Below are 24,484 nucleotides of genomic sequence, written 5' to 3'. Positions count from 1 at the left end.
TTTGTTGATCCATTATTTATTATTTATTTTATTCTCTGATCATTGATGATCCAAAAGCACTTTAAAATATGAATGGATTGCAGTTTAAAATACCATTTAATCAATAGTAAGGAGATGTAAGGAGATATTGTATCTGAAATTCTGATAAAAATTTAAAGTGAGTTGGGGAAGAAAAACTGGCAAAAATGTATTAAATTATGAATGCTGAATATGGCAAAAAACTGTAAAAACGTAGTGAATTATGAGTACAAGCAAAAAGTGTTTAGAATTGTGTGTAAAGAGAAGTATTGTGCATTTTGTGTGTCTAGTGTTTTGTGTGCGTTTAATTTTTTTTTTACACTGCATATTGTGTGTAAACTTTATGGTTACATTTTGCAACATTTAGCACAAAAATAAAATATAGTAATTTTCACTGGATTTCACCAGAATTCAATGATCCAAGTTGTTATATGAATGCCGTTGAATGTTATTTAGTAGGAGGTTATAATCTGATTCTGGTCGAAATGTACTTTATAAAATGCCAGAAGTGTGAATTTTCATTTTATCAAGCATCAAAAATAGTTTAAACTAAATTAATATTGTAAATACTTGTCTATATACTGTATTGTCACAGTACTAAAGACACCCCAATAACTAAAACCAAATTTCTTGGTTGTGTGAACACAACTGACCATTAAATCTGATTTATTTATTATTTTCTATGTATTTAATATATTAGCAATATCCTACTGTTCACTAATGATCTGATCTTCACTACACCCATATTAATGCTTTAATAAGCTGTAAACTTTAATTTGATTAATAAAAAGGTAGCAAGACCTGTACTGTAAGTCCCCTGTAACCCTGGATAACTCTGAGATTTATGAACATGTTTAATAAAATTACATTTATGGGTTAATTTCCTTTGTAAACTGTTAGCTTTTAGCTTTAGCAACAATTTATCTGAGGCTTTCTCAGAGATCTGAAGAAGAGCTCAGAGGTTAATTTTACTTTGTCATCACAAAGTAAAGCATCATAACCTGTGTCTTGTCATGTCTTGTCTTAATTGTAAATAAAGGACATAATTTCAGTCATATTTGCCTCAATATTATCCATTAATGCACATTTAAAGCAACAATCTAAGATTTGGGGATTTGGAGACCCCTCTGGTGAGAATGTGTAATTGCACAAAACTTGCAGAAAAAGCATAAAAAAAATGCAATTTAATGTAAGTAATGTAAGTAAATAAATAGTTTGGGTCTAGTTTATTATCAGTGTATAATTACATCCAACCAACTTACCAGGCAATTCTACATTTTTAGAATTAATCTAATAGACACTAAAGGGATGGGTGTGGCAGGACACTGATGCCAAGAAAATACAGCTCTGGAAAAAAATGAAGAGTGCTTCAGTTTCTGAATCAGTTTCTCTGATTTTGCTATTTATAGGTTTATGTTTGAGTAAAATGAACATTGTTTTATTCTATAAACTACAGACAACATTTCTCCCAAATTCCAAATAAAAATATTGAAATATTGTCATTTAGAGCATTTATTTGCAGAAAATGAGAAATGACTGAAATAACAAAAAAAGATGCAGAGCTTTCAGACCTCAAATAATGCAAAGAAAACAAGTTCATATTCATAAAGTTTTAAGAGTTCAGAAATTAAAAACCAGGGTTATTCCACCAAATATTAATCACAGTTTTCATGCATCTTGGCATCATGTTCTCCTCCACCAGTCTTACACACTGCTTTTGGATAACTTTATGCTGCTTTACTCCTGGTGCAAAAATTCAAGCAGTTCAGTTTGGTGGTTTGATGGCTTGTGATCATCCATCTTCCTCTTGATTATATTCCAGAGGTTTTCAATTTGCTAAAATCAAAGAAACTCATAATTTTTAAGTGCTCTCATTTTTTTCAGAGCTGTGTATTCTGTTAATTCTGTTTTTAAATAAATTTTAATTGTGCTCTAATACTGGATTATTTTGCTATTGTATCATACGATAAGACAAGACCTGACAAGACAAGACAACCATATAAACTATACTCTAACTGGGAGCACAGATGGAATTTGGCCTCCGCCTTGAACACATTCGTTTGTAGACATATACACACACACACACACACACACACACACACACACACACACACACACACACACACACACTCACACACTCCAGTGCCTGGGGAGCAGTGAGGGTAAGGGCCTGGCTCAAGGGCCCAACAGTGGCCCATCAAACTCTAATATTCAACCCACAACCTTGTCGTTGACGGCCCGGTGCTGAGAAACCCCTCTCCCCCTTAAAAACAATTAAGGGACACATATATATAGAATTATGTAGTAAAGAGTAAAAAAGTGTTATTCAGCACCTCCAGGAACTCCTTCCTTCAAGGCACTGAGAAAACTATTCCAGGTGACTCTCCCTCATGAAGACACTGAGATTAAAATCTCACCAAGATACATGTAGCTATCTAAACATATTCTGCTTTATTATTTAAAAAAATAATTCGACGTGTTCCTGTAGAGCTTTAACTCCTTAACAGGCCGGGATTTTTGTACATTTTATGATGACACTAAATCTTGAGGATCTCTATTTATTTAAGCATTATATAAAAAGCTTTGACGTTTACTAACAAGAATAATTGTAATTTTAATTGATAATATTCCAAATATATTCAAGTAATTCTGTTAAGGTCAAAATATAATGAATATAATCATAAAATTGTCTCTTTCCTGAACTTAAAATCAATATTTTTCTGTATTCATATCAAATAGTTTCATTATTTTTTATTTATTTATTTTTTTTCTTTCAAATCAGCAGAATTTTGGGTTGATTTCTGTTACTGATCTGGAATTATTACGTGGAGCAGAGAGAAAACGGGCAGCTTCTCCAACCAAGTGTCCTGTAGGAGATTTCAGGATGTAAATTAGGGGTGGGTGATATGGCTCTAAAATAAAATCACGATATTTCAGGGTATTTTTGTGATAACGATATACTTGGCGATATAGAAAAACTAAAATAATTAATTAATTTCAGGAATATAGTATAATAGTATAACAGCATAATCATAATGTGGCAAAATAAATAATACAGCATAAAATAATATAATGCAGCAAAAAATATTGCAGAATATTTAGTGCATGCATATAAACTGCAGACTAAAACAATTATACAATAAATACACCTAAAGCTTCACAGTAAATAATAGACTACTTTTAAGACAGAACAGCCCTATTATCACGATATGGAGTTTTAATATCATGATATTTCTGTGTTACAATATATTGTATACGATATAATATTGCCCACCCCTAGTGTAAATAACTTATTTTGCGGCAGAAAAAAAGGGTCAATGCATGTTAAAGGGTTAATATAGTCTTCATTATTAAATTTACAATGTAAAAAATCAAAAAAGAAAGACACCGAATGAGACTGAAGAGGTGTGTCCAAACTTTTGACTGGTACCTTGTGTGCTTAAAAGTTATGTTGACCAACATGAAGAAGATTCCTGTTAAGTGTCCTCTGTGAGTATTGTGAGTAATCACATGTTCTCGTGGCTGGAGGGATTACAGGCGTTTGTGCGGGGTGCTGCGTGATGGTGGAGGGTTGCTGTGGTTTAGTAGGTGGTAGCTGGTGATAGTGATGGTGGAGGGTTGCTGTGGTTTATTAGACGATAGCTGGTCAGTCTGGGTTTTGGCTGCTTGGTTAAGTTTTGCTGAGTGAACAGATTATACTGTGGGTCCTCTCTCTCTCTCTCACTCGTCTCGCTTATTCACCCCTCCCCCCTTCACGTCCATGCTATAGCTTATCAGAGGTGTGTGTGTGTGTGTGTGTGTGTGTGTGTGTGTGTGTTTTTCACGTACGTTGAGTAAATGTAGGTGGTATCGTTCACAAACACGAGCTGGATGAACTTTGGAGTGTGTGAGTGTGGTGGAGATGCACTCAGATCTATGGAGCTGCTATAGACTATAGACTTCCAGCACAATCTCTTCAGATTACTGACCTTTTATAAATAAAATTTCATTTAAATATACTGTACAATAGATCAACTAAAGCTGTGAGGTGCAAATAAAAAATATGCATTTATTTGGAATAAACTTTACTAATCAATTCTGATTGGGATGAGCTGAAATCATTTAAATGTAGGAAAAATGTATTAATTGGTGGGCATGTAATTCGGGACTATGTATTTAAAAAATGTGTTCACAGTTTGGAATAAACTGGATTTATTAAATGTAAGAAAATAATTTATTTGAAATGATCAAAATTTATTAAGAAATTATATTAAAAAAAATGAACATGGTTTATTGAGAATTCTGTATAAAGAATTTTCAAAACTGGGTTTATTTGAAAACCTTAAATGTGTATTTTACTTGGGGGGGGAAAATAGTTGGGTAATTGGGTAAATCATAAAAGATATATTTTTATTTATATTCATATTATATATCGTCATATTTTGTATATCATCGCTGTCTAATTAAAAACGTATCTCCAAACAGCAGCTTTTATCAAGAAATTTGTAAGGGACACAGTAACGGACAGTTTGCTTTCATTTTCAAATCATGTAGTAACATCAAAGTCAACAAAAATTGGACAGCAACGATATTCTCACTCTTTATCCAGCTTGTCTTGTTCTTATTTACAGAGGCTTTGTGAGAAGGTAGTGGTTAGTTCTGTCTCTCAACTGATTTTTAACAGACTAATGTATAACTCAGGAGATTTTTGTATAAATACAGCTCTGGACAAAAAAAAAGAAAAAGAGACCATTTAATGCTTGTTTTTCCTTCATTTTACCCATTAAAAACCTCTGGAATACAATCAAGAGGAAGATGGAGGATCACAAGCCATCAAACCACCAAACTGAACTGCTTGATTTTTTTTTTTGCACCAGGAGTAAAGCAGCGTAAAGTTATCCAAAAGCAGTGTGTAAGACTGGTGGAGGAGAACATGATGCCAAGATGCATGAAATTAAAACTGTGATTAAAAACCACCAGAGTTATTCCACCAATTATTGATTATTTCTGAACTCCTAAAACTTTATGAATATGAATTTGTTTTCTTTGCATTATTTGAGGTCTGAAAGCTCTGCATCTTTTTTTTTTGTTATTTCATACATTTCTCATTTTCTGTAAATAAATGCTCTAAATGAGAATATTTGTATTTGGAATTTGGGAGAAATGTTGTCTGTAGTTTATAGAATAAAACAACAATGTTCATTTTACTCAAACATAAACCTATAAATAGCAAAATCAGAGAAACCTGAAGTCCGTCAGAAGTCCTGTGTGAAGGACGTAGCATTTTGTGTATATGTATAAATAAATCTATAGCTGTAGCATTGTGTGTGTGTGGAGTTAGATTATGCGTTATAGATTGGCTCCGCCTCTTTAAGCTCTTAGGCTGGCCTCTGTACATTGATGTAACCTGACGTGTCCGTCAACCGCTGCTGACCGATAGTGAGTCCTGGGCTGGGCGTGCGGTGGGGGCCCGGACGGTGGGGTCGTGGTGGGTATAGAAGTGAAGGTGAAGATGGAGGAGAGAACCATATCATATTTGTTCTTAGTTTATTTGGGTTAGTTTATGGTTATAATGGGTAAAATGGCAGTTTTCCATATTGTAAGGTAATGGAGGGAGTGTGTGCTGGAAGGATGAGTGTGTGATTGTGCGAGAACAGTGTGCTTTCTAGGAATATGGATGATCTACACATGATCAGCTGTTATCTGAAGAGTGTTGACTGTACTGATTAATAAAAATATCCAAAACATACATCTGATTAGAGGTGTGCCATGTCGTATCGTATGCAATAGTATCGCCAACATTTTTTGAATATGGTGAACAATATTATACCCTGAAATATGGTGCCATATCTCCTACCCCTAACTATCACTTCAGGGAACTGTTTTTTTTTTTTTTAATAAACTCTTTTTAGCCTTCTGAAGTGGTTTGAATGCATCAGATTTGATCTGGTTTAAATGTGTTTTAGATCGCCTCCTGAGTTGATTTGAATGGATCAGATTTGTATGATTTTCTAAATGAGTCTCGGATCATCTTCTGAAGTGGTTTGAATGATGGGATTTGTATCTGGTTTTAATGCGTCTCAGACCATCTCCTGAAGTTGTTTTAAATGAATCAGATTTGATCTGGTTTAAATGTCTCAGACCACCTCCTAAAGGGGTTCAGGATCAGGTTTTGTATCCGTTTTAAATGCCTTAGACTACTTCCTGAAGTGGTTTGAATGGATCAGAGTCGTATCTGGTTTAAATGCGTCTCAGACAATCTCCTGAAGTGTCTAGAATGATCAGATTTGTATTCGTATTTAATGCATCTCAGACCACCTCCTGAAGTGGTTTAAATGCATCAGATTTGATCTGGTTTAAATGTGTTTTAGATCGCCTCCTGAAGTGGTTTAAATGCATCAGATTTGTATTTGGTTTAAGTGCGTCTCAGACCATCTCTTGAAGTGATTTGAATGGATCAGATTTGTATGATTTTCTAAATGAGTCTCAGATCATCTTTTGAAGTGGTTTGAATGATGGGATTTGATCTGATTTTATAGCGTCTCAGACCATTTCCTGAAGTGGTTTGAACGCATCAGATTTATATTTGGTTTAAATGCGTCTCAGACAATCTCCTTAAGTGATTTGAATGGATCAGATTTCTATCTGGTTTAAATGTTTCTTAGACCTCTTCCTAAATGAGTTTGAATAGATTAGATTTGCATTTGGTTTAAATGCGTCTCAGACCATCTCCTAAAGAGGTTTGAATGGATCAGATTTGTATCTGTTTTAAATGGGTCTTGGACCATGTCCTGAAGTGGCTAGTATAATCGGATTTGTGTTCTTATTAAATGCGTCTCAGACCACTTCCTGAAGTGGTTTAAATGGATCAGATGTGTATCTAATGTAAGTGCGTCTCAGACTGCCTCCTGAAGTGGTTTGAATGGATCAGATTTGTATATTTTATTTTTATTTATTTACTTTACATCTAAGAACACAACTAAGCTTAGTTTATAGAATTCTGTGTCTACAGGTAAATGTTATACTGTCCAAATAGGGCTATAGTGGGCATTACTGTTCCAGTGGACAGTGCAGTTGCTAATGATGATGGCTGGTGGCTTCTGGCTAGAACTGTCTATGTGAACAGACAGGAGACTCTGTACTGACTCAGACCCACAGCTCAGTACAGCGTTCGTTAGCTTCTGTGAGAGAGAGCATAAATCATGAGACAACATACTGGGTTCTGTCCCACAAAATGTGGGGTGGTGCTGTTAAAGAGTACAAGAAATCACCCAATTGTGGCAAAAAAGGATTTGTGGAAATGGTGAAACACCAGTGCCGTAATCTGTTGTACCCGTACTGCTCTGTAATTAATCTACAGTTACAGTAGATACAGAATCACCAGCCCCGTAATCTGTTGTACCCGTACTGCTCTGTAATTAATCTACAGTTACAGTAGATACAGAATCACCAGCACCGTAATATGTTGTACCCGTACTGCTCTGTAATTAATCTACAGTTACAGTAGATACAGAATCACCAGCACTGTCATCTGTTGTACCCGTACTGCTCTGTAATTAATCTACAGTTACAGTAGATACAGAATCACCAGCACCGTAATCTGTTGTACCCGTACTGCTCTGTAATTAATCTACAGTTACAGTAGATACAGAATCACCAGCGCCGTAATCTGTTGTACCCATACTGCTCTGTAATTAATCTACAGTTACAGTAGATACAGAATCACCAGCACTGTCATCTGTTGTACCCATACTACTGCTTGATTTACCTCCGTATCGCCAAGAGAAAAGTTGCTCCAAACTACTGTCTGGTGTTTAGTGACATATTACTAATTGTATAGTATATTGATTACTGTGATTTGATGGTGTCTGTTTTTAAATCGTTTTTTTTTTGTTATGTTTCTCAGGAGCTGTAAACTGCAGATCAGGAATATTCCCCCTCACATGCAGTGGGAGGTGAGTAAGCACTTGACTACACCACGCAACAAGCATTTATTACCAGTTTTAATGTAGCATCAGCAGCTTATAATGCACTAATATATATATATATATATATATATATATATATATATATATATATATATATATATATATATATATATATATATATATATATATTAGTGCATTATTACGTGAACTGTTTATTGGCAGCGGTAAGGTTAGTGCTCAGGTTAAGGCCAGAATAATTGTATTTAATGTAATGTATTTTTAATGTTAAATCTTCAGGCTGTGAAATTTTAAATTAAATATATTAAAAAAAAAAAACATTTAAACGCATTTAAATCCCACGGTTTGCTGTTTCTGTGGTTTCTAAAGTCGTGGAGAAAGCTAGGAGCAGGAGCTGTACCCACAGGAAGCAGAGAGAGAGGATATAGCAGAAATAATTGTTTATTTAATTGACTGATCAGAAAAACAATTGACACATTATTTGGTCACTAACAAAATAATCACTAGTTCCAGTGTTTTGATTCACTCAATCACAGAAAAGCAGAGTAAGTCAGATAAAAAATGGCATTTAAAATCTGGGAGAAATTTAAACTTTTAAAATCTGCTGATTATTGTGTGATCTGTGTGTTATTTGAACACTTTGAGGAACTTACACTTGGGTACGATGTGTTGAGTGTAGAGTCGACTCACTGAGTGAATCAGATCACAAATAGAGTGCAAATTGGAATCAATGATCCAAAACATTGTTTATGCGTGGGGAAACTCGGAGACGACACAGAGCTCTCCTCAGACACTGGATTGTACTTCAGAACTGAAAACTAAGAAATAAAGCAGAAAAGCAGTCACAGAAACTTACTGTGAAAGAAACTCTGATGCTGTAGTTTTTTACAAAGGATAGCATTTCTTTCTAGATATTTTTAGACATGTCACATGTTTTAGATGTGTTGAGGTATTGTTAAGTTATTAAGCTAATAAGGTGTAATTTTTATGTGTAACATGGTGCCTGGTGCTGATTGGGTTAAAGTACCGGTACTAAACACATGTCGTTTTGTACAGTTTTTAAATGATTAAGTATTAAGATACATTTCTAGGATCTGTATACCATCTAAAACAACTTTTACACCACCTTAAAGCACAAATTCGTGGTAGGAGAGTTCTGTATCTTTATGTCGTTGGTCGATGTGGTTACTGGGTCTTCACCTTGGGAGCAGTGTGGTGTAGTATAGTGAATATTTGTGGGTCTAGGCAGGCGCTAGTGTTGCATGGCCAGAGCTGTATATTGAAGCAGTGGCTGACGGTTACAGCAGGAGGTGAAATCAAGAACTGAAACTGAAATCTTTTGTAAGCAAACCAGACCACTGATAACTGAGCTGAGATGTGTAAAACTCACGGTCAGATATTCAGAAGGACAGATCTGATCAAACAAGTGAAATAAACGAACACTTTTTACAGTACTCTATGCTAAAGGTCATGGAAAAAAAACTAGTATGGAGTCCCATGACTTTTGGCATGTCTTATGGACGCCATCAGCCCTTACTACAACTCCCATAATTCACCTGCACCCACTGTTATCAGATCTCACTCCAACTCCCATAATTCGCCTGCACCCACTATCATCAGCCCTCACTACAACTCTCATAATTTACCTGCAGCTGCTAGCAGACCCTCACTACAACTCCCATAATTCACCTGCACCCACTATCAGCCCTCACTACAACTCTCATAATTTACCTGCACCTGCTATTATCAGCCCTCACTCCAACTCTCATAATTCACCTGCACCCACTATTATCAGACCCTAACTCCAACTCCCATAATTCACCTGCACCCACTATTATCAGACCCTAACTACAACTCCCATAATTCACCTGCACCCACTATTATCAGACCCTAACTCCAACTCCCATAATTCACCTGCACCCACTATTATCAGACCCTAACTACAACTCCCATAATTCACCTGCACCCACTATCAGCCCTTACTCCAACTCCCATAATTCACCTACACCCACTATCATCAGCCCTCACTACAACTCCCATAATTCACCTGCACCCACTATTATCAGACCCTCACTACAACTCCCATAATTCACCATGTATTAACCTGAGCATGCTGACCAGTGTTCAACTATCCTCACTTACAAGGTAACACCTCACAACTTATACAGCTGTGGGCCTTCCCAAGCTGTACCCTAAGGTTACACTTCATGATCAAATTGCACAATCAGTGCAGCGTTCTTTAGCTTCTGTGAGAAATGGCAAAAGTCATGGGATAGGAATAACACGTTGCGTGTCAGTGTATTAGTATGCATTTTAGGAAAGTGCTGAGTGTGTGAATATATGATCAGAATCCGGTCATGTGATTGGAGGAAATGAAAGTGTGTGTGTGTGTGTGTGTCTGTGTGTGTGTGTGTGTGTGTGTCTGTGTGTCTGTGTCTGTGTGTCTGTGTGTGTGTGTCTGTGTGTGTGTGTCTGTGTGTGTGTGTCTGTGTGTGTGTGTCTGTGTGTGTGTGTCTGTGTGTGTGTCTGTGTGTGTGTCTGTGTGTGTGTCTGTGTGTGTGTCTGTGTGTGTGTCTGTGTGTGTGTCTGTGTGTGTGTCTGTGTGTGTCTGTGTGTGTCTGTGTGTGTCTGTGTGTGTGTGTGTCTGTGTGTGTGTGTGTGTGTGAGAGTTCTGCTGTAGTTAATGTCAGGTGGTTGTTTTAGAGGTGTATTGCTATCTTAGCTTCTGAGCTAGAAGAGCTCTGGGCAAGTAAATGATTTAAAAACCTAGTTTATGATTTTTATTTATTTTTTTAATTATGTCTATTATAATGAGGGTATTATGCCAGTATCAATTTTCCACTTGGGTTTTGAGTGCCCCTATAAACCCTTCAAACACCAAAAAATCCATCCATACATTTTCTGTGAATTATTTGCGTCTATGAGCCGCTGGCTCCTCCCTTATTGTGACATCACAGTAAGAACTTTCATAGAACCACCCTGGCTTCACCCCTCACCCGCCAACCCCCACCAGAGCCCCGCCCACTAGATCATTTGAAGAAACGTTGCCATTTCAATCTGCTGGTTGAGAACCTCAGACAGTACATAGCAGAATTAGCCAGCAGACTCCGTCTGAGGGAGGGATCTGTATCTACTGAGATGTAAGAACTTTCACATAATGAGTTGTGTGGTTCTATCACAGTTAAGCATGAGCTATCTTGTTTGTATTTTTCAATTTAGCACAAGCAAACACTATCATGGAAAATGTGAAGCATGGCTTATTTGCATGAAAGGGACCTTAAATGGGACTGAAACTGCTAAAGAATAGAGCTTGAGTGATTTTGGTGCAAATAACTTAATGAAAATGTTTTGTATAGCCCATAGACATGTTCTAACATCTGTAAAATCAGGTATGAAATTTTCTTTTTAAAAACTAAAATAAAGTATTTCATTGTTTTAAATATCCTTAATCAAATTTAGAACCAAAGACAATTTTATTTATTTTTCTTAATGTTCTTTTTCCAATGTATGGTAATTATTGCTCTTCATTGCTCTTTAATAAGGGTGTAGTTGCATGCGGGTGTCTGTTCAGTCAGGCTGCACGAGGTGTAAATTGGTTTATTGTAGTGTGAACAGTAAATAATAAACCAGTTTAAAGCGCTCTTTGGCCTGCAGCTCTCGTCTTGTTGGAGGTGTAGAGCTGTTGTTTCACAACGCTGAGATAATAAAGCCCCTCTGATAACCCCCTGCTCCAGATCTCAGACTGTGTGCTGCCCCTCCTTTACCCTCCCAACCCCACCCACAGTCTGAGGTCAGGTAGAAGTATAGATACTTGGGTTTAAAATACTTCTGTAGAAGTTGAAGTGTCAACTCAAGCTTTTTACTGAAACTTAAGTGTAAAAGTACTGGTTTTAAAACTACTTAAAGTATAAAAGTAAAAGTAATGTAAGGGGAAACCAACAAAGCCATTAAGAACAAAAGCTTAGGCCACGCCCACAGAGTCCTATAGTGCTCTATAGGACTCTGGAATATTCTGTAATATTCAAATTCCAGTGTCTGAATATTTCTTAAAGGAGAACTCTGGTGTAAAATGGACTTTTGATGATATAAAGTACTTACGTTTGTTGAATAGCACACCTCCACTCTCCTACAGCTTTCTGAAATACAGTAATTTTGTGCTTTTTGCCCAGCACTCTGTTCAACTGCTGTATCGGGGCATATTTTCCCCCGATAAATCACTTTTTCCACCGTTATCCAGCTCAAAGTCGCTCCACATCTTCTTACTAGAATCCGGAGAGCCCTGACATTTAAAACGAGGCATTAATAACTTAAAAAGTGCTCAAGAAGCTTATTAAAAACCACTGTTTACATCCTATAACGCTACTAGCTTCAGCTCCAAGCGCCGCCATCACTGTACTGATAATAACATATATGTATATATATATATATATATATATATATATATATATATATATATATATATATATATATATATATATATAAATATATATATATATATATATATACACATAGACATAGACATAGACATATACTCCGAAGCGGCCGTTGTACAGAGTGGTGGGCAAAAAGCACAAAATTTCTGGATCTCTGAACGCTGTGGGAGAACGGAGGTGAGCTATTCATCAAATGTAAGAACTTTTTTATCATGTTTTACTACAACAAAAGTCCATTTTACACCAGAGTTCTCCTTTAATAACTGAACTCTGTTGTAATGAATTGTTACATAAACAGTTAGGCTGCACAATATGTTGTATGTCAGTATCCTCTCGTGGTGTGTCTATTGCATATGTGCACATTTTGAAGTGTAATGTCTTTCTTGCTAACTGTTATTTAATGGATGACGTGCTAAAATAACTTTCCATTTAAAAATCATTTTATTTCATTTAATATAATAATTTAACATATAATAAAAGTACGGTCACAAAAGCATGCAAGGTGCAATAATCATCATATGACATTTAATATAATAATTATAAAATATAATAAAAATACAGTAGCAAAAAGATGCAATTACACCTCCTTTAAAGATCAATGAGCTTTTGCTAATTGATAACGAAAAGGCAAACATTGTAATTAGGCCTGTATTAAGTTAATAGTTCATCATTTTAAAACCACACACACAAAAATCTTCACTTTAAATCATCTGATTTTATTTAGTTCCCTTTATTATTACTTTTATTGAGTTATTATAGATTATTTAGTGGTAAGCGTGGTGGGCTGTGTGGGGGTAGAATGGCGTTTCTTGGGCAGGGATGTCTCTCAGTAGGCCTTTTGTCTTAACGCCATTCAGAGTGAACCACGTGGTGCTTAGTGAGGCTTAGTGTGTGTGTGTGTGTGTGTGTGTGTGTGTGTGAAGGGGGGGTGGGGGGGTGTGTGTGCTGTGTGTATCTGTGTGTTCAGCATGATGGCGGGGCTCACAGGCATGGCGTGGCCGGACTCGGCCAAGCTCAGCTGGGCTCGGATGTTAACCCAGTGCCTGCAGGCCCCTCTTCCTGCACATGAACTGGTTTTCCAGAGCTGGCCACTCCCCCACCCCCTCTCTAACCACCTCCACCATTTCCCTCACTTCCCTCTCCAGAGAATACCTGAATCTGATTGGACGAGCAGCCGGAGACTAGCCGCTCACGTGTCCAATGGCGCCGGCTCCACTGCAGCAGGCCGGATTTCCAGAGCCCAGCCAATAGGAGGGCAGGAGGCGGGAGCTGGGTGTGGATGGATGGTGTGTGTGTGTGTGTGTGTGTGTGTGGGGTTTAGGTGGGGGTTGTATGGTGGATGTATAGAAGAAGGGGGTGGTAGGTTGGGGGGTGTGGCTGGAGGCCTGTAGGCTTCCTTCCTTTTCCTGCTGGTGATCGCTGTTCCATAGCCTGGGGTTTGGGGGGGGGGGGATGGGGAGGTTTGCGAACGGGGCGGAAAGCGTTCGCCATGAGAGCGAAAAAGAAGAAGCCCGGTGTTTTGTCGGAAAGTTGGACGAAGTCTGGTTTCAGAATGATTGTGTAGATTAAATAGTACAATGTTTAAGATTTCTGTAATTTTAGTATCTCCAAAACTGCAGTTTTTACAGGAAAAGTAGGGAAAAAAGGCATAAAATTTGTTTTAAGCTAGCGTCCATTTAAAATTTAATTACATCTTTTTAGAGAATACTGCATGACAAAATGTACACACGTAAAGAAATACAGACAAAATGCATTAGTAGCAGCAGATTCTTTAAAATACTCAATGTTCAAGTCTACTGTAATTATGGTTTCTTCAAAACAGCAACTTTTACTGGAAAAGGGAACTTTCAATAGAAGTCAATGTAAAAAAAAATAAAAAATACATTGGCTTCCATTGAAAATTACACTTTTAGATTTTATCATACAGTATTTATTAAAGTACACATACATACAAGCACACTAAAATGCAACAGAAGATTCTTTAAAACACACGATGTCCATGTGTTCTCTAGTTATGGTATCTTCGAAACAGCAACTTTTACTGAAAAAGGGGAAAAACGCCCCAAAAATTATGCTGACTTCCATTAAAAATTAAATTACACATTTAGAAAAACAGCAACAGGAAAATGTAAAAAAAAAAAAAAAAAACAGTTTGCGAATATTGTATGTTGATATTTAAAGTGCACATACATACGAACACACATAAAATGCATTAGCAGCAGTAGATTCTTTAAAACACACAGTGTCCAGGTCTTCTGTAATTATGGTATCTTTAAAACTGCAACTTTTACAGGAAAAGGCAACTTTTAATGGAAGTCATTAGTCATTGGCTTGTGTTGAAAACTACATCTTTAGAGAATATTGATATTTAAAGTACACATGCATATGAATATAGATAAAATTAGTATTACTAGCAGCTAATTCTTTAAAACACATGATGTCCCGGTCTTCTGTATTTATGGTATCTCCAAAACAGCAACTTTTACAGTATTTTTCAAGATTTTTATTGGCTTTCGTTTTTTTTAATTTTTTTTATTTGCTGCATGTCATCCAATCAAGCAGCTCTAATTTGACACTGTAATTAAATGTGGCTCTGGATAAAGGGCTGGGTTGGGTAGAGTGTTGCACTGGATTGGGTAAAGAGCTGGATTGGGTAGAGTGTTGGACTGGATTGGGTAAAGAGCTGGGCTGGATTGGGTAAAGAGCTGGGCTGGATTGGGTAAAGGGCTGGATTGGGTAAAGGGCTGGATTGGGTAAAGGGCTGGATTGGGTAAAGGGCTGGATTGGGTAAAGGGCTGGATTGGGTAAAGAGCTGGATTGGGTAAAGTGCTGGGCTGGATTGGGTAAAGTGCTGGGCTGGATTGGGTAAAGTGCTGGGCTGGATTGGGTAAAGGGCTGGGCTGGATTGGGTAAAGGGCTGGGCTGGATTGGGTAAAGGGCTGGGCTGGATTGGGTAAAGGGCTGGGCTGGATTGGGTAAAGGGCTGGGCTGGATTGGGTAAAGGGCTGGGCTGGATTGGGTAAAGGGCTGGGCTGGATTGGGTAAAGGGCTGGGCTGGATTGGGTAAAGGGCTGGGCTGGTTTGGGTAAAGGGCTGGGCTGGTTTGGGTAAAGGGCTGGGCTGGATTGGGTAAAGGGCTGGGCTGGATTGGGTAAAGGGCTGGGCTGGATTGGGTAAAGGGCTGGGCTGGATTGGGTAAAGGGCTGGGCTGGATTGGGTAAAGGGCTGGGCTGGATTGGGTAAAGGGCTGGGCTGGATTGGGTAAAGGGCTGGGCTGGATTGGGTAAAGGGCTGGGCTGGGTAAAGAGCTGGATTGGGTAAAGGGCTGGGCTGGATTGGGTAAAGTGCTGGGCTGGATTGGGTAAAGTGCTGGGCTGGATTGGGTAAAGTGCTGGATTGGGTAGTGTGTTTGACTGGGTTGGAGGAGTAAAACAGCAGTTGCAACAAAATAAGAATAAAAGGCTAGAACTATTTTTTTTTTTATATGACTCACTGTATTTTTTTTTCTTTCTCATTGGTAAACTATTACTTCAGTAAAGGTCTGGTTTGATTGGCTGCTGATGGATTCTGTTCAGACTGGAGTTGGTGAGATACAATCCCAGATTCCTCCCAAAATTACGTTGAAAATTTACTTGCTTTTTCTGTGTCTGAAATCTGCACCAGAGTCTGGAGACTAGAAGCATCTCAGCACAACTGAATCAGGATTAAAATCAGGCTAAAAGTCGTGGAACCTGCAGTCTAAAACATTTCCCCTTTTGAGGTGAATTTTCGTCATTGGTGTTAAAAACCCCTAGAGTAGCTCCAGCTATGGAGACCCATCCCAATGATCCTGATAAAATCTCCTGAAGTGGTTTGAGTGATTTTTTGATTTGTATTAGTTTTAAATGAGTCTTGGACGCGTATACTCTGTTTTATGTGTGATTTTGGTCTTATCCAGATTTAATTCTGATACTTAAATAAATGAAGTGACCAGGTGTAAATGGGGTGTAATTGCTCTGTGTATAGAAGGTAACCTGCTGGTTTGCTGGTTGGTTGTTTGTGTGCAGGTGCTGGATGGGATATTGGCTCAGTATGGGACAGTGGAGAGCTGTGAACAAGGTGAGTAGCCACAACATGATAATCATGATGGTCTGACATTGTTTTTTTTTTTTTTATGCAGTTTTTAAATTGAGGTAATGGTTGTTATTATACGTCTTTACCTATAGAAGCTGTCAGAGTAAATCTTTATCTCATTAGCTTGTGCTTCTAGCAGAAACATGTAAAGTGTGTGGTAAACACTCTTATGTGGAAGTGATTTTCATATTTTACACCTTTCCTTAAATAAAATATAAGAAGGTTATATTTGCACTTTTTAAAAAATATGCCCTGGTGTAAATATATCTAAAATTAGACTTGCTTTATTAGTTAAATACAGGTTTTATTGTGGTGCCTTAAAAAATGAACCCAGATATTTGCATCTGGGTCTGATTCAAAATTTAGAAGATTTACCTTTAAATTTTTCTTATGATTAAAAGTATTAGAACATGTTTTTGTCAGGTGATGCATTAATTATTCAAACAAATAAACAGCACTTTGTCTGAAAAGGTCAGTTTCAGATTTGGGTTTTATCTGTGTAGACTGAGCATTTATAGTTAGAGGAGGAACAAACGTGAAAACCACAGAACTATGAGAGTCTATGGGTGAAAAACACACAATTGTGAAGCTGAGGGAAGTTATAAAATCACTCAGAACCATTAGAACACAAATATTGGCCAAAGCAAGAACAACTGTTTGGAATGACCTGAAGAAGAAAGTCGTCACTGGTGTACTAAATAACAGGTGATAAACCGGTTGACAAAGAAAAAACACAGGACTAACATTGTTTTATAAACTTCTGCAAATTAAAAAAAAATAAAAATAAAACTACCTCCAGAGAGCAGGAGTAAAGTTATCACAATCTACTTTTCACAGAAGGAAGACTTCATGAACATGGGTACAACCCTTCTCCAGAACACAAAAACCTCTAATCAGCTAGAATTTACTATTAAGTACAGGGACAAGCCTGTGGACTGAATTATGTACTAATGAGACAAAGATTAACATTTACCAATGTGGTGGAAAGTCTGAAGTTTGGAGAAAGAAAAAAGGATCTGCTCATAATTCCAGACCTACCAGCTCACCTGTGAAACACAGTGGAGGTAGTGTCATGAACTCTGAAGTCTACAGACAGATTGTGTCTGTGAATTTAAAGAAAGATGCAACCAAACTGATTGGGAGATCCTTCATCATGCAACAAGATAACGATCAGTTCATCAGGTGCAAGAAGTGGAAGGTTTTATACTGGTCTAGTTGATTTTTAGACTTAAACCTTTTATAGAGCATTCTGTTTACTGGCTAAAGAGGAGACTGCAGGGAGTAACCCCCCCCCCCCCCCCCCCCAAAAAAAAAAACCTACCACCTGAAAGAGGCTGCAGTGAAAGTCTGGAAAAGCATCACAAAAGAAGAATACAAAAGTATAGTGACCTTAATAAGTCACAGGTTTGATGCAATTAGTGCCAGCAAAGGATTGGCAACTAAATATTAAAAGTCATTTACTTTAATGTATTTTAAGTTTATATGTTTCAGTGATTTTGCTCACCAGACAAATGGATGGGTTCAGATAAAAGGTGTTGTCTCATTCACCTTTTATTACCAATAACAAATGTTTTTAGTCAAAATAAATAAAAATAAATTGATTGGCCTCACTGTTCCAATGCTTTTTGAAGGGACTGTATAATTAAAGAATAATAAGATTGTATTATTATACAGCTCCGGAAAAAATTAAGAGATCTCTTCAGTTTCTGAATCAGTTTCTCTGATTTCTTTGTTTTTATTTATAGATATATGTTGGAGTCAAATAAACATTGTTGTTTTATTCTATAAACTACAAACAACATTTCTCCCAAATTCAAAGTCATTTAGAGCATTTATTTGCAGAAAATGAGAAATGACTGAAATAACAAAAAAGATGCAGAGCTTTCAGACCTCAAAAAATGCAAAGAAAAATTCATGAAGTTTTGGTGGAATAACCCTGTTTTTTATAATAAAATCAGTTTTTGTGCATCTTGGCATCATGTTCTCCTCCACCAGTCTTACACACTGCTTTTGGATAACTTTATGCTGCTTTACTCCTGGTGCAAAAATTCAAGCAGTTCAGTTTGGTGGTTTGATGGTTTGTGATCATCCATCTTCCTCTTGATTATATTCCAGAGGTTTTCTATTTAGTAAAAGTAAAGAAACTCATAATAAGTATTAAGTGCTCTCTTAGTTTTTTTTACAGAGCTGTATTTATTTTTTTGGTATATGGCAGTAGTGTAGGTGCTGGTCAACGAATTAGAATAATTTGAAATAGTGCAATCATGAAATTCTTTGAATGCATTTTTTGTGCAGAAAGCAAATCAGGTGTTCACCGCACCTGTCCTACTCGTTAGACTAATCACAGAACTCGTTACCTGGAAAAAAATTTGCTCAGCTGAGCTTTCCAAAAGGCCCATTTAGGCCATTTAACTGTGACACTGTTGTTTTATTGAATTAGAATAATGGAGAAACCGTTTCATTGAATTAGAATAATTTTTATTATAATTACAATCATCACTTTCTCAGTATTTTGTGGCTGCCCCCTTGGCTTGTATGACTGCCTGAAGTCTCCGCGGCATCGATTTGACCAGCTTGTCGCAAGTTTCCGCACTCACAGCTTCCCAGGCAGTGGCGATGTTCTGCTTCAGTTGGTCCAGCGTAGTAGGCTTTCTGTCGCGAATTTTCCGCTTGACGACGGCCCAAAGGTTTTCAATGACATTGAGGTCAGGCGAGTTGGCCGGCCATGCCAAAACTTCAAGCTGTTTTTTAGTGAACCAATCTTTGGTCGACTTTGCCGCATGAGCCAGTGCAAGATCCTGTTGAAATATGAAGTCTTCTTCGCCGAACTGTTCCTCAACAGTCGGAATCAGGAACGTTTCCAGAACATCTTGATATACGGCAGCATTGACAGTCTTCTTGAGGAAGCAGAGTTTCCCTACACCTCGAGCGGACATGCATCCCCAGACCATAACGCTCTGGGGAAACTTGACGGATCTTTTCACGCACTCGTGGTTGTAGGTTTCGCCACCACGACGCCAGACACGAGGACCTTGGTCACCGAAGGAGATGCAGAAGCGTGATTCGTCACTGAAGACCACTTTCTGCCAGTCTTCAGCAGTCCACTCGCCGTGTTTTTTGGCCCACTTCAGCCGTTTCTCCATTTGTTTCTTGTTCAGCATCGGTTTTACTGCTGGAACGCGAGATTTGAAGCCGAGTTCGCGCAGACGACGGTAAGTGGTTGATCTGGAGACGTCAGCGCCGGTCTGCTTGTTCCACAAGTCGGTGAGCTCGGAAGTGGACTTGAACCGGTTGCTGACTGCGATCTTTCTCAGCTGCTTGTTGTCGCGAGCAGAAGTTTTTCGGACGCCGGAACAGTTGGTGCGCTTGCTGCAGTTTTTCTTGAGAGCTTTGCAGACGGAAGACTGGCTGATGCCGAGCTGCTCAGCAATTTTAGTTTGGGTCAAGCCTTGTTGGCGAAGGGCTTGAATTTGAGCCACTATTCCGGTTGAGAGGTCGCGCTGCTTACCCATGATTGATTTTACAACTTAGAAATTCTACTCAACCCTGACTTTATACTGCACAGTGAACACTCTTCACAGAAAACAAAAATTCGAGCATTTATTCTAATTCAATGAAACGGTTTCTCCATTATTCTAATTCAATAAAACAACAGTGTCACAGTTAAATGGCCTAAATGGGCCTTTTGGAAAGCTCAGCTGAGCAAATTTTTTTCCAGGTAACGAGTTCTGTGATTAGTCTAACGAGTAGGACAGGTGCGGTGAACACCTGATTTGCTTTCTGCACAAAAAATGCATTCAAAGAATTTCATGATTGCAAATTATTCAAATTATTTGAATTCGTTGACCAGCACCTGTATGTCTAAATCTCTGTTTAAAGTCTGGTTTTCTTTTCTTCTCTGTCCACAGTGAACACTGACACAGAGACGGCAGTAGTGAACGTGCGATACGGTGCCAAAGATCAGGCCCGACAGTGAGTACCGCCCCTCTGGAGGTTGGGTTTCTGACAGTGTGCCCTGTCCATTCAGCTGAAGTGTGAAACTCGGTCAGCTCAGCGTGAGATTTTAATCCTGCTTCTTAATCCTAATGCTGCCCTCTGTTGGCATTTCAGAGTCTCTACAGGATTCTCCTGAGTTCACTGTTCTATTCAGTCCTGCCCTAGTGAAAAAAGTAGATTAAAGTAAAATAAGCATTATTATACTATAGTGCACTTAAGTTTTTTCTTGTGGCCACATTATTATTAATCAGTATATTTAAAGAGTGATAAAATAGAACAACTTTTTTTTTTTTTTACTTTTTATACTTTAATTGAATTAAATTAGTGCAAAAGTCTTACTTAAATTGTGCTAAGTGTTCTTAACTGTACTAAAATTGAACTATTTTAAATATACTTAAGTAACATTTAAACATTTAAACTACTTCATGTATTTAAACCCATATTTAATTTATATAAATAGCCTTACCGTAAAATACATTTATATAATACATTTAATGAGTATTACAACTGTATCACTATTTATTATACACCAGGTGTATTAGAATATAAATGTACTAAGAATTGATGTTAAATATATGTGATTTATTTACATTAGAGTACAAATATGCTTTTTTCCTTCCTGTCTTTTGTAAGTAGCACACTTCTAGTATACTTCTAAGGTATAAATATATTTTAATATACTGTACTACAATTTTTTGTGTTACAAATTTACTTTACGTTTTTATTAGTAGTAGTAATTAAATTTACTTTCTAAAAAGTCATAAAACATTGCACTTAAAGTGAACTACTGTTGCTTAAAAAATGTACAACAGTATATTTGGAAATAAGTATTTTAGAAGTATAGTGAATTACATTAAACTAAAAGTTTAGTACTTCATAGCACTTCATGTGTTTATTTAAAATACACTATACTGTACTTTATATATATATATATATATATATATATATATATATATATATATATATATATATATATATATATATATAAAGTACAGTATAGTGTATTTTAAATAAACACATATATATGTATATATGTATGTATGTATGTATATATATATATATGTATGTATATATATATATATGTATGTGTATATATATATATATATATATATATATATATATATATATGTATATATATATGTATATATATATATGTATATATGTATATATGTATATGTATATATATATGTGTATATATATGTGTATATATATATATATATATATGTATATGTATATATATATATATATATATATATATATATATATATACAGTGAGTCCAAGAAGTATTTGATCCCTTGCTGATTTTCTTTGTTTGCCCACTAATAAAGACACTATCCTTCTGCACTTTTAATGGTAGATATATTCTAACATGGAGAGACAGAATATCAAGACAAAAATCCAGAATATAATTTTAAAGAATATATTTTAATTAATTTGTATTTCAATGAGGAAAATAAGTATTTGATCCCTCTTGCCAAACACACTCAATACTTAGTGGCAAAGCCTTTGTTTGCAAGCACAGCGGTGAGACGTTTGTTGTAGTTAACCACAAGTTTAGCACACACACCAGGGGGAATTTTGGCCCACTCTTCTTTGCAGATCCTCTCTAAATCATGAAGGTTGGTGGGCTGTCGCTTGGCAACTCTGACCTTCAGCTCCCTCCATAGATTTTCGATCGGATTGAGGTCTGGCGACTGGCTGGGCCACTCCATGACCTTAATGTGATTTTTCTTGAGCCAATCCTTTGTTGCCTTTGCTGTATGTTTAGGGTCGTTATCATGTTGGAAGACCCAACCACGGCCCATTTTCAGATCCCTGGCAGAGGGGAGGAGGTTGTCCCTCAGGATTGTGCGGTACATGGCTCCATCCATCTTCCCAGTGATGCGGTGAAGTAGCCCTGTACCCTTGGCAGAGAAACACCCCCAAAACATTATGCTTCCACCTCCATGCTTGACGGTGGGCACAGTGTTCTTGGGGTCATAGGCAGCATTTTTCTTCCTCCACACATGGCGGGTGGAGTTGAGGCCAAAAAGTTCAATTTTGGTCTCGTCTGACCACAAAACCTTCTCCCAATAACTTGGTTCATCTTTCAAATGATCATTGGCATACTTGAGGCGCGCCTCCACATGTGCTCTCTTCAGCAGGGGTACCTTTCGGGCACTGCAGGATGTGAATCCATTGTTGCGCAAAGTGTTGCCAATTGTTTCCTTGCAAACTGTGGTCCCAGCTGCCTTCAGGTCATTTGCTAACTCCTGCCGAGTGGTTGCAGGACGATTTCTGACCGTTCTCAGCATCATTGCCACCCCACGAGGCGAAATCTTCTTTGGAGCACCGGGCAGAGGTCTGTTGATTGTCATGTTATACTCTTTAAACTTTCTGATAATTGCACCAATAGTTTACTTTCACATCCAACACCTTACTAATCTTTTTGTAGCCCATTACAGCTTTGTGAAGGTCAACAATTCTGACTCTGAGGTCCTGTGACAGCTCTTTGGTTTTACCCATGTTGGAGACTTGAAATCTGTGTGATCTGTCTGATTCTGTGGACAGGTGTTTTTCACACAAGTGATTAGTGAGAACAGGTGGCTTCAGGTCAGGTAACAAGTTGATTGGGAGTGTCTAACTGGTCTGTAAAAGCCAGAACTGCTAATGAATACTAAGGGATCAAATACTTATTTCACTCCATGAAATACAAATCAATTAATATATATTCCTTAGATTTATTTTCTGGATTTTCTTTTTAGTATTCTGTCTCTCCATGTAAGAATACATCTACCATTAAAAGTATAGAAAATCAACAAGGGATCAAATACTTCTTGGACTCACTGTATATATATATATATATATATATATGGGATTAAACTGTTGCTGTTGGGATTATTCTTGCACTGCTTATTTGAGTGGTGTGCTTTTTTTGTGGTTCTTATTCAGAATTAAAAAGTACTTTTATCACATTTAATATATATATTTCATTTATTTTTTGTGGCTTACGCTGATATCTGTCTTCAAAATATTGAGAAAGATCAGCTGGCTGTGTAAAATCTGGAGATTGTGTAGCTGTTAGGTTATAAAAGTGACCAAAAGTATATTGTTACTTACAGTATACTTTTATGTAAGCACATGAAAGCGTGCAATCTCTCTCTTTATCTCACTCTCTCTCTCTATCGATCTCTCTCTATCGATCTCTATCGATCTCTATCGATCTCTCTCTCTCTCTCTCTCCCTCTATATCTCTCCCTCTATATCTCTCTCTCTCTCTCTCTCTCTCCCTCTATATCTCTCCCTCTATATCTCTCTCTCTCTCTCTTTATCTCTCTCTCTCTCTTTATCTCTCTATCTCTCTCTCTTTATCTCTATCTCTCTCTCTATCTCTCTTTCTCTCTCTCTCTTTCTCTCTCTCTCTTTCTCTCTCCCTCTATCTCTATCTCTCTCTCTCCCTCTATCGCTCTCTCTCTCTCTCTCTCTCTTGCTCTCTGTCTCTCTCCATCTCTCTCTATCTCTCTCTCTTGCGCTCGCTCTCTCTCTATCTATCTCTATCTATCTCTATCTATCTCTATCTCTCTCACTCTATGTATCTCTCTCTATCTCTCTCTCTTTATCTCTCTCTTTATCTCTTTCTCTCAATTCAATTTCAATTCAACTTTATTGGCATGAATTGCAATTTACAACTTTTGCCAAAGCAATGAAACAAGAAGTTAATATACAAAAGGTTAAAAAAATAAAAAATAAATACATAATACATATACAAATATATATTAACATATTTTGCATATAAAAGTTAATTTAAATTAATAATTAATAAAAATGAAAAAGATATTAATAACAGTGTTCTATGTTGTAATTATTTATAATGAGTTGTGATTAGACTGTTGATTAAGCTGATTTCTGTGGTGATGCAGAACTCTCTCTCTCTCTCTCTCTGTAATTCTCTCTCTCTCTCTGTAATATTCTCTCTCTCTCTCTCTCTCTCTCTCTCTCTCTGTAATTCTCTCTCTTTC

At 37.1% G+C, this 24,484-nt stretch overlaps 1 protein-coding gene across 2 annotated transcripts in view; it reads left to right on the top strand.

Annotated features, from left to right (window-relative positions):
• The window catches only part of igf2bp3 (insulin-like growth factor 2 mRNA binding protein 3), a 58,623-nt gene that overhangs the window by 11,812 nt on the left and 22,327 nt on the right, over nucleotides 1–24,484 (top strand). For both annotated transcript variants that reach the window (XM_022665334.2, XM_022665335.2), the window contains exons 3-5: nucleotides 7,904–7,952; nucleotides 16,423–16,474; nucleotides 20,398–20,461. In XM_022665334.2, coding sequence (XP_022521055.2) covers nucleotides 7,904–7,952; nucleotides 16,423–16,474; nucleotides 20,398–20,461 — 165 coding nt within the window. The remainder of the gene's footprint in view (nucleotides 1–7,903; nucleotides 7,953–16,422; nucleotides 16,475–20,397; nucleotides 20,462–24,484) is intronic.

This window comes from Astyanax mexicanus, chromosome 3 (genome assembly GCF_023375975.1).
Source record: "Astyanax mexicanus isolate ESR-SI-001 chromosome 3, AstMex3_surface, whole genome shotgun sequence".
Classification (NCBI taxonomy): Eukaryota; Metazoa; Chordata; class Actinopteri; order Characiformes; family Acestrorhamphidae; genus Astyanax; species Astyanax mexicanus.
The sequence above is the reverse complement of the archived record's forward strand: the minus strand, read 5'-3'. Positions and strand labels throughout refer to the sequence as shown.